The sequence below is a fragment of the Chiloscyllium plagiosum genome, unplaced genomic scaffold, assembly GCF_037043375.1.
Source record: "Chiloscyllium plagiosum isolate Xiang-an unplaced genomic scaffold, Cpla_swu_hap1 HiC_scaffold_24, whole genome shotgun sequence".
In the NCBI taxonomy this organism is placed as follows: Eukaryota; Metazoa; Chordata; class Chondrichthyes; order Orectolobiformes; family Hemiscylliidae; genus Chiloscyllium; species Chiloscyllium plagiosum.
In genome coordinates, this window is record NW_028270162.1 from 50,864,137 (window position 1) to 50,880,518 (window position 16,382).

Consider the following 16,382-nt stretch of genomic DNA (forward strand, 5'->3'; position numbering starts at 1 on the left):
AATGAGCTGAATGTTCATCACTGTGCGCTCAAATCGAGAGAGGTGCGTAAAGTCTCTGTGACTCTAGCATGAAATCCAGGCTGACATTCCAGTGCTGTATTGTCGGAGATGCTGGCTTTCATGTGCTCCAGTCCCACCTCAGATGAACATATAAAAGGATCTAAGTGCTTTTCAAGACAAATCAGGAGATTTATTCCCAATTTCTTTGTCAAATTTTTCTCCTTAACTAACATAAATCAATCAAATTTGCTGATCATTATCACACTGTTGCCTGTAGGTCAGGTTAGTTGTGCATTTTCCTACAGTACAATAATGATTCCACTCCACAAGGTACTTTGGGATTTGTAAATTACAATGCTTTAAGTATTGGATGATAATTTAAATAGAAACAATATGCAAAGCTGGGAAAAAGACTCGACAATGGCATTAAGTCATGCTGCTCCTTTGTTGAGCTGGTACAAATTCAATGGGCTGAATAGCCTCCTTCTCCACTGTACCACATCTATGATTCTGTAGTATGTCCTCAAGTCATGAAAAATTATATATAAATGCAAGTTTTATTCATTTTTTGTGCTGTCAATATGTATGGAATTTTGGAGAATCCCACCTCAGCAATGCCCAACAATCTTGTTTTTAAAAAAAAACGCCTGAACATTCATTAATTTTAATAATGAAAACTGGTACATTAGACCAAGAGAAGGATTACCATAAGAGTACAGACAAATCACCGTGACTTGAGATTTTAAAAACTTTTAGATTAACAAGGTGAATTAACTATGGCATATTCATGCAAATGACTGTGCAACGGACACTTGTAAAATCCATAATAAACAAAGTTACACACCATTGCTAAGACCCTATGTTATTGGTGATAATCTTATCACGTTTCTGAGAATATCATGTGAGTACAGTTTGAATTGAATACAGAAGGTACATTTACAGATGATACTCAACTGATGTCAGTGCTGATGAGTGACATTGCTGCTACTGAGGAGAGCACAATATAAGAAAGAAGCAACTCAGAGGTGTTATCACATCACTAAGTCACCCTTTATTTACACATGAACAGTCCTTAACTAAAGCACTGCCTCAGGGTCAGCTACTAGAGTTTCAGCATCTCTGACACTCACCGTTTTTATCTGTCAGCCAGAGCTCCCTAACTGAACCAGATTAACAGTACCCCCCGAGTCTGCAGACAAAGGCTGGTCCTTTTTCTTTTTCTCGAGGAGCCTCCTGGGGCATTTTAGCACCTGGTCAGGTTCCTCCAACTTAGCATCCGATACAGGCAGCTTGTGACTCTTTTGCCAGGAGCATCCTGGTTGAATTTCATTCTCTTCTTCCAGAAGCAAAGGCATCAAGGCAGCTACATCCATCATGTCCATCTCAGATTCTGAGGACTCTACTACGCTTGATGGAGAAGGTGATTTCACAGGTTCCAGCAGCATTTATGAATTTTCCAAGGGGCAGGGCACACTTTAGACCCACCTGGTTTGTGAATTTTGTATAGTTCCCATGCTTATTTACAAACGTCATACCTACCCAAATTTTATACATCACTGCTCCTCACCTTGCGTCAACCAGGCTTCTTACCTATGCAGGGCCATTTCCATGATTCTCAAACCAAACTTTGTTCCCTGTATCAAACTCTCTCTCTCTCTCTCTCTCTCAACTGGAGGAGTCCTGTGCCTGGCATTGGCATTCTTCATGCTGTTTCACCCTCCTTGCAGCTCTGGGAAGATCAGACTTAGCTTGGTGGGGAGTCTTCTCTGCAGGAGCTATCCCTGTAGTTGTATGTAGGTGATCCTATAATCCAGTAAGAACCGTGACAGCTTGGTATTAAATGAGGCAGTAGGCTGTTTCTTCAAGCCCGTCTTTAAAGTCTGGACTCCTCTTTCTGCCATACCATTGATGGGAGGTATGGAGCTGTCCTTATATGTTGAATGCATTGAACATTTTGAATATATATGTTGAATATTGAATATATTGAATTATATGTTTAATATATGTTGAGCGTTGAATATCTCGAGTTATATATTGAATCCCATTCAATGTTTAAGAAATAACCAAATTCCTGGCTGGTCAATGATGGCGTGTTACCTGTAACCAACATTTCCAGGACTCCACTTGTTGAAAATGACTGCAAAGTTTTTCTGTCACTGACCCAGTGTTTGATGAATATCACAACCAACCATTTTCAGTGGGCATCTCCAACGACTAAACAATATTGAACCCATGAAAGGATCTGCATAATCGACATTGAATAGTGTCCAAGGTTTACGCAGCCATTCCCATGGATATGGGGGAGCTGCTGGCAGTAATTTTTGTCCTTGTTGGCACCCTGGACACTTCCCCACCAATGCCACCAAGCCTAGCCACCAGTCACAACTTATAAAGTCATAGAGCATGAAAACAGACCCTTCGTCCAACTAGTACATGCTGACCATGTTTCCAAACTAAACTAGTCCTACCTGCCTGCATTTGGTCCAAATTACTCAAGCATTCCTATTCATGTGCTTATCCAAATGTCTTCTAAACGTTGTAACAGTACTTTCATCCACCACTTCCTCTGGCAGTTCATTCACACATGAACTACTGTGCAGCAAAACAGTTGCACCTGGTGTCCTTTTTAAAACGTTGCCTCTCACCTTAAAAATACGACCCCTGGTTTTGAACTCCTCTAAGCTGGGAAAAAGACCCTGGCTATTCATCCTATCCATGCCCCTTAAGATTTTATAAACCTCCATGAGGTCACCCTTCAGCCTCAGACATTTCGGGGAAAGAAGCCCCAGCCTATTCAGCCTCTCCTCATAATTCAAACCCTCCAGTCCCCTTTAAAACAGACTAAGTACGGGTTTGTGGTCAGTGATTCTCACAAAGTTTTGTCCCTCAAAAGGTATTGGTGGAACTTCCAAATATGACTAAGTAAAAACAATGACTGCAGATGCTGAAAACCAGATTCTGGAGTAGACTGGTGCTAGAAAAGCACAGCAGTTCAGGCAGCATCCGAGCAGGAACTCTGCCTGTATTCCTGATGAAAGGCTTTTGCCCGAAACGTCAATTTTCCTGCTCCTCGGATGCTGCCTGAACTGCTGTGCTTTTCCAACACCACTCTACTCCAGAATCCAAATATGACTGCCAATCCTTCTTTGTTTATCTAGGCATATTTATGCTCTGCCAAAGTCCAGCATGCATAAGTCCTCTACACTGGACCACCTCAGAGATCATACAACCCCGATGCCATACAGGAAGGTATTGCATGTCAATACCAGATTATTCTTGGGATCATAGTGTGCCAACACCTTGGAGGATGATAGCTGTTTCGTTATTTCATTGAAATCTAGTGCTCATCTATATAACCATTTCCAAGGCTGACCCTTTTTTAGGAGTTGATGCAAAGGTGCCAGCATGGATGCCAGGTTATGTATGACAGCTACCCGATGAAGGAGCAGCGCTCTGAAAGCTAGTGCTTCCAAATAAACCTGTTGGACTTTAACCTGATGAGATTTTTTAACTTTGTACACCGCAGTCCAACATCGGCACCACTACATCAAAATTATCTTTCCATAATAATTTAACAGCCCAAGAAATGACCTAAGCTCCTGGACAGTTGTGGGAGCCGGGGCACCTTTGATCACTCTCACTTTATCTTCCAACGGGTGTAACCCGGCCTTGTCAACTCTGTAGTCCAAGTAGGCCATATGGGGAGGCTGGAATATGCATTTTTCCCTTCATAGGTGTATACGTGTCTTGGAAAAATATCTTAGGACCATGTCCAAGGTCTCCAAACATTCCCTACTAGTTTACTGTTATCAGGATATCATCTAGGTAAACGACAACCTGAGGGAGACATTGAAAAATGTTCTCCATCATCTGCTGAGGTTGGCTGACGATATCCCAAATGGTACTCTCTAATGGAGGTATGAGTCCTTATGCTTATTAATTGTAGCATATTTCTGGGAATCCTGGTCTAAATACAAATAAGCATGCATCATGTCCAGGTTTGCAAATAAATCCTCCAACCAACATATTGGGTATTTATCCAACTGGATAAATGGTTTACCATTTGTTTAAAATCCCCAAAAAGTTAATCCAACCTGTCAGGCTCAAAATTCATTCAACTGGTGTTGCCCATTCTATGAACAGGACTAGTTTGATGATCCCTTCATTTTCAAGCCTTTGATTTTTGCCTCTACTTTTGACCATAAGGCAAATGGCACTGGGCAGGCCTTGCAGAATCAGGGAATTGCTTCCTGGTCAACATTCAAGATGGCCTTGGCTCCTCCGATAGTCCCTAGACCGTCCTAGAAGACTTCTAGGTATTTAATTAGGACTTCATTCAGGCAGCCATTTTCTAATTGAAAAGTGTTGAACTAATCTAGGTAGATCTCTCTCAACCAATTTTGTCCCATCAAGCTTGAGCCCAAGCCTTTTACTACAATCATTGGTAACTGCTTTGCATAAGAGATCAGAACTGAAGTTGTACCCTAAATTTGAAAAGGTTCCCTTGTTTAGGTTCAGCCCAGCTGAACTCTTCTTCAAAGTTAAGGGGTGGAATTCAAAGCGAACTTTATTAAAAACCGATTCAGTGATATGGCTATGGCAGTATCGACCTCCATTAGAACCGGATGACCATTTAACCAGATATTTATCTTGATTGGCTCTGACTTTGATGTTGCTAAAAACCGTAACTCCTCCAAACCAGATGCAGGGTATGATCTCTTCTGGATAGCCACCTGTGATTTATCTTACTCAATTTGCTTCTAGTAGCACATTTTTGCTATCGCGAGTCTGCATACAGGCAGCAACTACAATGGCTTGCCAGCCAGGATCCTGAAGAACATTTTAACCATTTGGCCAAGGTTTGGCTTTGTTGTGGTTCACCCTAGAGTCCCTCTGATCATAGTCGGTCCTGAATGAGGCTAGGCAATTGCTTTTACTCAAATGGTATTCCCCAAGCTTAGTTAGACTGGCAAGGGTGTCCACTCCCAGAATACCCTACAATTCATACGTTCCAAATGCCCATGATAAAGCCAGTTGTACTGCCTGATTGAAATCCAGTTAGTTTTCAGCTAATAGGCCTTTTGCATTGTGACATCATTAATCCCACATACTAGACAACCCCTAAACATCTCATTAAGGGTTAAACCAAATTCTCAGGCTTTTGCCAGTTATCTTAACCTGGTCAAAAAGCCCAATGTGGGGTCCTCTGGTTCTCGAATCGCCAAGTAAAAGCTATGGTGACTCAGAATTAGAGGTGACTTGGGATCGTAATATTCCTTATCTGTGTCAGTCAATTCCTGAAAAGAATCTCGTTCCTCAGGAAAGCCAGACTCCTCATGACTGAAAAAGCTGCAGTTCTACAGGCCATCAGGAAAATTAGTCAATGTTTTTCATTTGCCACAATGTCATTTACTCGAAAATACAATGCATTCTTTCCACGTATTGGACTCAGTTCTTGACAACAGGGTTGAACTAATCAAACTTGCTGACAAAGGCATGATGTAAGTAAATGCATACTCCAACTCAAAACAACTGTTGTGAGTGTGTTTCTTCAGGATCATGCTTTATCCTTGTTGCCACTGAAATAACCCCACAGAGGAGAGTATCCCAGCACCAAGTCATCAGAGTCAGCTACCAGACTGTCAGTATCTCTGACACTCACTTTTTATATATCAGCCAGAGCTCCCTGATTGGACTAGATTACAGCCCCAATCAGGAAACTCCAATCCAATGAGATCTAGCTGGTTGACCTTGTTACAATCACAGTTGACTTTACATTTCCAACATCACCAAGACTCAATTCCTTGAGAGGCCCTTGAGAGACTGGAGCCTGGTGTTGGTCACTGCTATAGTAAAAGGGGAAGGAGGTGATTGGTGTGTCACACACCCCTAATTCAATCTCATAATCCCTGTATAAAAATCTCTTGCATGGAGCATTTCAACGACTATTGCTGTACAATCAAATACTCAAAAAAAAGCATGCGCTCAAGCTGCTCAATAGTTCATGCGGAACAAAGGTTCTTCTTAACTAGGTACCAACATCAGTTCTGGAAGTGGTGCTGATTGCTGAGAATAAAAGTTAACAGTTATGAACCAGGGCTTCAGATTAGAAACAGAAATGATCTGCTCACCCCATTGCAAGTGTGCCTCCCATCGGCCCCCCTCCTGGATGAAGGCCGCTGCATGATGGTGAGCAGGTGCTGCTGAGGAATAAAGGAGGAAGAAAAGTCAGAGATTCAAATTAATTATAAAAGGAAATGTTCAACTCTTGCATGCAGAAAAGGACATGCAGTGTTTAAGTATGGAGTGAAATCACCAGCAAATACTCTGGACAGCAGGTAACTTGCAACTACTTTTCTTCCACCTCAGAGTAGTCTTTCTGAATGGGTTGTCTCTTCCACAATTTTATTCCTTCCTCCTCCTGAGCATCTGATACTCGGTATGGTAAAGTTCTATATCCACTGCTTTAAGTCAATGTTCAACTCACCATTATCTATTTAAATATTAAATATTGTTATATAGGCTGGAATCACAGCCAAGATACTTACCTGTGTCAGCTTTACACAGTTCATTGGAAATCATGGCATCAATGGAAACTGGAAATCTCTGGCTTTCCTTTCTTGGTCCATTAATGCTGAAGTCAGATGTAGCATTTTACCACTGGCCTGACCAAGATTAGTTTGTTTAGTGCAGATTAAAGGTTTACATGCTCTATACAGCTCAATCAATGACCCTTGTTCTAGAATCAAACATGCAATTAATTTTCACAACCTTTTGATCTTCCTGACTACTTATTTATATTCCATGAACATTTGGAAAGGAAGTCTAAACTAAATACTAAGAGTAGTTCCCATCAGTTGATAAGCACCTTGGGATATTGGGTCAAGTTCAACAATTTCACATCATTACCACTGCTCCCATTTCTTTCCCCCCTGCAACTGCCATTACATCTCAAGACCATCTTTTAGTGTTATTGAGTCAATGACAAACAAGGAGACTTTCTTGATGTTTCCCATTCCATCCCCTTTTGCCTTGCATCAACAGTTCTTTTGTCATTTTATTGCTCCTGCCTTCCATCCTCTATTTTATTTTTTACTCTCTTTTGTTCCTACTTCTGAACTAGTTTCAATCATTTCCCAAATCTTAACACTGCTATTGTCAGCCCTGCTGAGTACCTACAGTATTTTCAGTTTTTATTTCTGATTTATCATATCATGAATGTTGCAATGATTATCTATTATCTAAATAAGTTTTTTTTTAAAAAAGATTCATTCAGGAATTCTGGATGTCACTGGCTAAATCAGCAATAATTGCCCATCCCAAACTGCCCTTCAGAAGCTGATGGGGAACCGTTTCTTGAATTGCTGCAGTCTTTCAAATGCAAGGATACACGCAACATTATTACGAATGATGTTCCAGAAGTTTTATCCAGCAACAATAAAGGGGCAGCGATATAGTTCAAAGTAAAAGGATGGCATGTTGCTTGGATGGAAAGTTGCAGTGATAAAGGAGAAAGAACGGTCAGAGACTCCCCCACCCCCTACATTGGTTAAATGCAGAAACATGATGGGGCCCTCAAGTTAGCATTCGTTGCCGACTTAACGACCTCAAATACCCATAGGCAAATGGGCTGCCTAACAACAGTGGCACTGCTGGTAATAATTGCTGTGGGGTCCCTTGCATCTACTGTTCTTGTCCTTATAGGCAGTAGAGATCATAGGTTCAGAAACTGCTCTGAGGGGAAACTCAGCAAGGTGTTACAGGGCATCTTGCAGGTTGGTGGTAGAGGGGGTGAATGTTCAAGGTGGTGAATTGGTGCCAATCAAGCAGGCTGCCTTACCCTGGAAGGTGCAAGCTTAGAGTGTTGTTGGAGCTGCACCTATCTGGGCAAATACCCATCAAAGGACTTATGCACAAAACATCTATTCCCCTGCTCCTTAAATGCTGCCTGACCTGCTGTGCCTTTCCAGCATCAAACTGCGACTCAAATACCCATTACACTCCTGACCTGTGTCTTATTGATGGTGGACATATTCTGGGACGTTCAGCGTGAGTATTTGCTGCAGAATTCCAGTCTTTGTCCTGCTCTTGTAGCAACAGTATTTAAAGTCAGTTCCTGTTCAATTTGTTAGTGGAGAATACATTGATGGTAACGGCATTGAACATCAAGTAACAATGGTTAGATTTACTCTAGGTCATTGCATGCACTCATGGCTCAACTGTTACTTGTTTTTCAGGTCTTGCTGCATATGAACACAAGTTGCTTAAGTTTCTGAGGAGTCATGAATGGTGCAGAGGATTGTGCAATCATGAGCAACAACCCTCCACGGACCATATGACGGAGAGGAAATCAGTGAGGAAGTAGTTAAAGATGGTTGTGACTAGGTCACTAGCCTGAGGGAGTTTTGCAGAGATGGAACTGAGATGATTATTCCACAACAACCACATCAATCTTCCTTTTTACTGGGTATGCAATGAAGACTCCCTCACCCCAAATTCCCACTGATTCCAGTTTTGCTCCTTGATACTGGACTTAATTGAATGCTGCTTCAGCATACAGGGCAATCATTCTCACCCCACCCAAGTGGCCCTGGCAGAATCCACAATGAGTGTCAGCAGGGTTTTGCTGAGCAAATGCTATGCGATAGCACTGTTGATGAACCATTCCCTCACTTTACTAATAATTAAGACTGAACTGAAATGTTCAGTAACATTTTTTCATTTGTTCTTACGATTTGGGCATTGCTAATCAGATCAGCATTTGTTGCCCATTTTTAATTACCCAGATGGCAGTGAAGAATCAAATATATTTCTGTAGGTCTCCTTTCCCATGCAAGTCAAACCAGGCAAGACTTTGGTTTTTGTCCCTAAGGGGACGAATTAACTAGTTAGGTTTTCCAACAAATGGTTTTATCTAGGCGAAGGTGAGTACTGCAGATGCTGGAGATTAGAGTCAGGAGTGTGGTGCTGGAAAAGCAAAGCAGGTCAGGCAGCATCCGACGAGCAGGAAAATCAACGTTTCAGGCAAAAGCCCTTCATCAGGAATGAGGCTGGGAGCCTTGGGGGTAGAGAGATAAATGGGAGGGGGTTGGGGCTGGGGGAAAGGTAGCTGAGAGTGCAATAGGTGGATGGAGGTAGGGGGAAAAAGGTGATAGGTCAGAGAAGAGGGTGGAGCGGATAGGTGGGAAGGAAGATGGACAGATAGGACAGATCATGAGGACAGTGCTGAGCTGGAAGATTGGAACGGGGGGGGGGGGGGGGTAAATGGGGAAACTAGTGAAATCCACACTGATGCCCTGGGGTTGCAGGGTCCTGATGCAGAAGATGAGGCATTCTTTCTCCAGGTGTCGGGTGGGGAGGGAGTGTCAACGGAGGAGGCCCCAGGACCTCTATGTCCTCAGCAGAGTGGGAGTTGCAGGTGAAACTTTGATGAATGTGTAAGGCTCCTTTGGGGCTTTGGACGGAGGTGAGGAGGGAAGTGTGGGCGCAGGTTTTGCAATTCTTGCGATGGCAGGGGCAGGTGCTGGGAGGCAAAGGTGGGTTGTTGGGGGGGGGGGGGGGGGGCATGGACCTGACAAGGTAGTCACGGAGAGAACAGTCTTTACGGAAAGCGAATGGGGTGGGGGTGATGGTGGTTTTATCTGTCATGATGGGAGTTGAACACAATTTTATTGGGTCACCGGATTAATAATCAGGCGATAATACCATTAGGCTACTGCCCACTGTTCGGTTTCTAGTAAATAGTAACCCTCAGGATGTTTATAGTGGGGTGTTCAGTAATATCTTTGAATGTCAAAGGGATAAGGGTTGGCTTCTCTCTTGTTGAAGATAGTCATTATCTGGCACCTGAGTGGCACAAAGGTGACCAAACTGATGGATGAAGATAAAGCGGTTGATGTGGTGTATATGGATTTCAGTAAGGCGTTTAATAAGGTTCCCTACGGTAGGCTATTGCACAAAATACAGAGGCATGGGATTGAGGGTGATTTAGTGGTTTGGATCAGAAATTGGCTGGAATTCAGGTACAACTGGTGTACCACAAGGATCTGTTTTGGGTTCACTGCTGTTTGTCATTTTTATAAATTACCTGGATGAGGGCATAGAAGGCTGTGTTAGTAAATTTGCAGATGACACTAAGGTTGGTAGAGTTGTGGACAGTGACAAAGGATATTGTAGGTTACAGAGAAATATAGAAAAGCTGCAGAGCTGGGCTGAGAGGTGGCAAATGGACTTTGAACCAGAAAAGTGTGAGGTGATTCACTTTGGTCGGAGTAACAGGAAGACTGAGTACTGGGCTAATGGTAAGATTCTTGGTAGTGTAGATGAGCAGAGGGATCTCGGTGTCCCGGTCCACAGATCCTTGAAAGTTGCCACCCAGGTTGATAGGGTTGTTAAGGTGACATTCAGTGTGTTAACTTTTATTGGTAGAGGGATTCAGTTTCGGAACCATGAGATCATGTCGCAGCTGTACAAAACTCTGGTGCGACTGCACTTGAAGTATTGTGTACAGTTCTGGTCATTGCATTATAGGAAGGATGTGGAAGCTTTGGAAAGGGTTCAGAGAAGATTTACTAGGATGTTGCCTGGTATGGAGAGAAGGTCTTCTGAGAAAAGGCTGAGGGACTTGAGGCTGTTTTTGTTAGAGAGAAGGTTGAGAGGTGATTTAATTGAGACATACAAGATAATCAGAAGGTTAGATAGGGTGGACAGCGAGAGCCTCTTTCTCTGGATGGTGACGGCTAACTAGAGGGGACTAGCTTTAAATTGAGAAGTTATAAAAAACAGAGATGTCAGAGGTAGTTTCTTTACTCAGAGTGTGGTAGGGGCTTGGAACGCACTGCCTGCAACAGCAGTAGACTCGCCAACTTTAAGGACATTTAAATGGTCATTGAATAAGCATATGGACAAGAATGGAATAGTGTCGGTTAGACGGGCTTCACAGATCAGCGCAACATCAAGGGCCAAAGGGCCTGTACTGTGCTGTAATGTCCTATATGTCACTTGTAGGCCCAAACCTGAATATTATCCAGGTCTTGCTGTTTCAGTATTGGTTTGTGCTGCATTTGATATTGCATTGGTTGATTTTTGTTGCTTTCCCCCCATTTCAGATATTCACGTTTAGTTTCACTTCTACTTTCCAAGTTGTTTTTGAGATCTCAGAGACTCTCCAACTGAAATGTTGACCTGTCTTTGCAAGCACTGTCCTCTGTTCAAATTTAAATTAATAAAGTTTTAATGTTTTTACTTGTATTACCCTTCCTTACTTTGTGCATCTTCTTGAGCCCTCTGATTTGTTTGTCACTCCCTCATGGACAGGAGTTGAGAACTCTCCAGAGCTGCCAACCACCCAGCCAGTTAGCAAGTGACACGCTACAAGCTCTGGTTATTCTTAATTATTTGCTGTTGCACAATACATGTTTTATGTTCTTAAAGAAGGATTAATGTTGTCAAGTTCAGGATGAGACCATTTGCATAACTAACATTTATTTGTTCAGTTTAAACTTTACTGCATCATAACATGTAATATTAACTCAGTTTATTTTAAACTGATTTTGTTCTTGAAATACCCTACATTTGAGCATAGTCTCAGAGTTTTACCAAACCAGTCACATAAAATAGCTTACCTCTCGCATCATGCCAACTCCAACAATTGAAAGAGGTTAGCCTCACAAATTTCCAAGTGGAATGGGGCTTTTTAAAAACTGTTTTATTTCAATGACAAGTAAACAAAATGTAGAGTGGGATTTAGCAGCAGTGAATAGCAAGGATAAGCTTTAGGAGAACTGAACTAATTGACATTGGTAGAGAGTTGGGTTGTGGTCCTTAGTAAATTCAGAAAGAACTGTTAAAAAGACAAATGGTGGGTAGAGGGAGGGGTGATTACATTCTACCCACCTGACTACAGCAAATGGAGGTCAGCAGAAACAATCCAGAACAAATACGGCACGGTGGCACAGTGGTTAGCACTGCTGCCTCGCAGCACCAGAGACCCGGGTTCAATTCCCGACTCAGGCGACTGACTGTGTGGAGTTTGCACGTTCTCCCCGTGTCTGCGTGGGTTTCCTCCGGGTGCTCCGGTTTCCTCCCACAGTCCAAAGATGTGCAAGTCAGGTGAATTGGCCATGCTAAATTGCCCGTAGTGTTAGGTAAAGGGGTAAATGTAGGGGTATGGGTGGGTTACGCTTCGGCGGGTCGGTGTGGACTTGTTGGGCCGAAGGGCCTGTTTCCACACTGTAAGTAATCTAATCTAAAAAAAATACATTAAAACAAAAAAAAAACAAATCTAAATTTGAAGCCAGCACAAATTGGTGGAGGATGCATCCTCCAATTAAAACCCCACCACCAGTGAGATTTTCCAGTTTATTCCCATTTTTGAAATTAGTAATATTCAACCAGGTGTATTTGAAAGTTGGAATGCATCCAAATCGACAAGTAACGTATACTCAACCCTTTAGAGCAAATGGATAAACTCATAATAAATGGTCAGACTCACAGCATCAAACTTAATAAAATATCAATGTAATATTGCTAACATCTAACAGAGATTTTAAAAATCATGAGTTATCTACCTGCCTTCTCTTCCACTGGGTCCACATATACATTTAATCACAGTCTCTTCATTTGCTTTAAGCTACTGTGGATTATTTCTCAAATTTATGATCCAGATATTCTACCTCCATTCAGTTTTCAAAATCAAAAATCATTGTAAAATTTTCAATTTCATTCATATCTAGAATGTTGAAAGCAGTCTTTCCTTTCTCTAACCATTTAAAAGCTTTTAAAACGTGACCTTAATGTCATTTAATCACATACTTTGTTTACTCTCTTCATTTTGGTGAAAATCTTCTACTATGGTTATGTTTTACAATTAAAAAATACATTTTATCCTGATCAACTAGACATTGCATGTAGGGTCAGAAATCCCTCCAACTGGACTTTTATGAAACATGTAAAAATTAACCTCAAAACCCATGGACACAGTGTTGCAAATAAAAACAAATACAAACATATAAATTTAGATAGTAGCTGAGCATGCAGGATTCAACATCATCTAACTGCTATCATGGGATAATGGTGCAGGGAAATTCTATTATCTGCCCCTGTTTGATGTAATCAAGAGATTGACTATCTAACCCCATAGTATTGGAACCTGACCATTAATGGGTTCTTGTTGAGGAGGAAAATGGGATAAATTAAACTTTTGTTCCTTTTGTGGGCCAGCTGTTGTTGCCATGTCATCTCCAATTGGAGAAATGTTTTTTTTAACCATGATGAACTGATTGTGCAGTCTGGACTGGGGGTTTTGTACATATAAAAGGACTGCATTTATTCATACCCGGTTGGAAGGTATGAAGCAACGTTTTTGCATTCGGAAGAAGTAGCAGGTTCAGTCATCTGACTCAGGCCTACAACCAACTCTAAATGGATCAGCCTTGATTGAGATTGTAAGTGTTCCACGCAAATCATAGTTATCTTCGTCTGGAGGAGTCTGTAGTCAGGAGTGGTGGCGGGAGAATCAGTTGTAGTCAGACTGGTTTGTGTACCTCCAGTACTCACTAGGAGAGCCAATCATGCACAGAATTGTCAGTTATCAATCAAATCTGAGGGGTTTTTGGGTCTGAGAGGTTAAGGTAACCAACAAATCCAGGAGGTTTGGATCTGAATTAACCAAGATTTGGACAGAAATGCTTTATCTATGATCTTTCAATAAAGGTTCATTTCCTAATACATTGTGGTGGATGTGTGTGTTTTGGATGGGAGTTGAAGTTAAATCATAGAGGAATTTAAATTGGATAAACCAATCAGGTATCATTTAGACAAGCTAGAGATTGCACAGCAGGTTTACTTTATTACTTTAAACAATTTTGTAGTTGGACCAAGCCCTGTGCCTTTGAGATTTTGTTTCTTGTAAAATCCTAAAGTCCAAGAACAACTGAAAGCAGGGGGGGGTGGGGCAGGCAGAAGAAGAAATAAGAATGGGAACCACCTACAGATACTTAAGCATGTTGAAGTATTAATACTAAAATGAACACTAAAACTTTGAACGTCATCAGAAACAAATTTATTCATTTGGTGACTTGCATTTCATTCTTATCTAGACATGGATTCTTAAATTATGCACTTTATTGTCAGGCACTGCCATTTGCAATAAAACATTTAGCAGATTGACGTGGGGTATATCAGAGCATTGCCTGAATAAAGTCAATCCTCACATGCAAATTTATATTCCTTATCCAGCAGGGGAAATAATAAATGAGAGACTATGTCGTTTCTCAGTCACAATCAATATGTGTCTTCTAACATGCATGGGTATACCTCTGAAGAAGTTTGGAAGGTACAGCACAGTGTAAAAAAAGTCAAGCTGCACACAACCAACATTCCCTCCAAGTTGTGCACTTGTAGGTGTATTGCACAGTGCATACATAGGCTGTACACAGGAAAATTACAGTAAACATTGGTTACGTTGCTCCTCTTTTCTTGCCCAGCCCTTCAACCTTTGTAGAGCAACACTCAGCTGGGATCAAGGGAACATAAGCATGTTTGAAGTGGTGAGCAACCCCAAGCCAGAAATGAGTAAAACAAAAGGTGGACAAGGTGAGGGACTACAGCAGAAACATGAGCAAGACCAAGTAGTCAACTGAACATTTTTCCTTTCTCCTTCCACCTCCACATACAAAATGGATGGTATTCATGTAGCTCAAAACTGGAAACTGAAGTCAATGACAAGGCCAGTTTGAAATATAGATGTGCTAAAGCATATACCATTGTCAACTGTTAAATCAAGACAATTGGTGAAAGTGTGCTTATTACCCCAAGGTATCATTGAGAAAATGCTCCAAATAACTTAAGGATGTAATACAAATTAAATACATTCTAACATGCCTGTGCAAATAAACCACAATAGTATATAGTCAAGACATTCCTCTGTTGCCAGACAGTTCCAAGAAAAATGTCAAGAGCAACTCCAAGAATTCTTCATTGCATTAATTAATCTGACAAAGGCATTTCACACAGTAAGTCTCAAGGTTCTAAATTATGCTCCTGAGATCTGGATGGGCAAAATTGAAGAAAATGTAGGATTCATGTAGATTATGTAGAATTCATAATTCTCCAAATGCTTCATGGCGGCCATATGACTGCCAACTTTCTTGAGTGGAAGATCTGAAACAGATGCTGTCTTAAATCAAGACCGAGGTTGAGCACGCTTGTAAGATTGTCCCCATGCTATTTAAAATCTACTTAACAGAGGCTATTTAAGTCAAAGATCAAATTTCCTCTGGTAAGCATTAAATACTGCCAAGATGGAAAGCTCTTCAATATCAGTTGCCTCCGTGCCAAAATAAAACTGATCATTGGATCTTCAGTTCAGTTGACTGCTTTGTTGTTGACTGCATCAACTTAGAAATTACTCTCAATCTGTTCCAATCTATGCAATGCAGGTTTAGTCTACTGACATTTTGGAACCATTTCTGAAATCCAGCAGATGCAAGTTACAGATTTAACAAAAATTCAAACCAAGTCAATCATTTTTTAAGCAGGCAACTGTGCATTCTATTTTATGGTGGCCTACTAACATAAAAGGAAATACCAATGGAAGTTCTGGACCCACTATTGATACATTGGTGTTTGGACATAGTCAACAGGTTTGCTTTATTACTCAAATTTCTGAGCAACTGACTGACCTCTCTGTGACAAACTGGCCAAGATCAGATCCTATTGCTAACTGCCCAGTGTTGTATCACTGAACCATTACTCATCCACTCATTGTCAACAAGTATTGTTTACAACACCGCATTTTCAGTCTAAAAATAAAGCACATTCAAGACAATGGTGTTAGTGGTTTAACATTTTGAATGTGCACTACTGACAGAACAGAGGGAATGACTCCAGTCATGGATTTCAAAATACTGACCTTCTTCCAAAGAAATTATAAACATCCAGAGCTGACTGAAGTACAGTGAATCATTTAGTCAGTATCTTTTTGAATTAATGTAGAGTTCATTACAGTTACTACTGTACAAGTTGTCTTGTTGAACCTTGCATCAGAGGGGCCTGATGCAGCCAGACACTAGTCAACAAGTGCAGCAGAGAGTTCTGTTCTAACAGAAACAAGACCATAACAGGAACAAGAGTAAGCCACTTGGCTCCTCAAGCCTGCTCCATCATTCAACAGGATCATAGTTAATCTGGCACTCATGTCTAGCTTCCTGCAACTTCCCTGTAACTCCTGATCTCCCCCACTGATCAAAACTCTATCTCAGCGTTGAAATATAAAAGTCCCAAGTCTCTCTGTGGCAAGGAGTTCCAAAGACACACAAACCTCAAAAGAGGAAACTTGTCCTCATCTCAATTGATGCTCCTTTATTCTGAGACTGTGCTCT

The 16,382-nt window shown here is 41.3% G+C and overlaps 1 protein-coding gene across 4 annotated transcripts in view; it reads right to left on the reverse strand.

The window, feature by feature from the left end:
* LOC122562796 (oxysterol-binding protein 2-like) overlaps window positions 1-16,382 on the reverse strand; it is a 343,122-nt gene that overhangs the window by 292,093 nt on the left and 34,647 nt on the right. For 2 of the 4 annotated variants that reach the window (XM_043715996.2, XM_043715995.2), the window contains exon 2: window positions 6,132-6,203. The exons of 1 other annotated variant lie outside the window; for it this stretch is intronic. In XM_043715996.2, coding sequence (XP_043571931.2) covers window positions 6,132-6,203 — 72 coding nt within the window. The remainder of the gene's footprint in view (window positions 1-6,131; window positions 6,204-16,382) is intronic. One more of the 4 variants, XM_088000162.1, reaches the window with a different exon arrangement.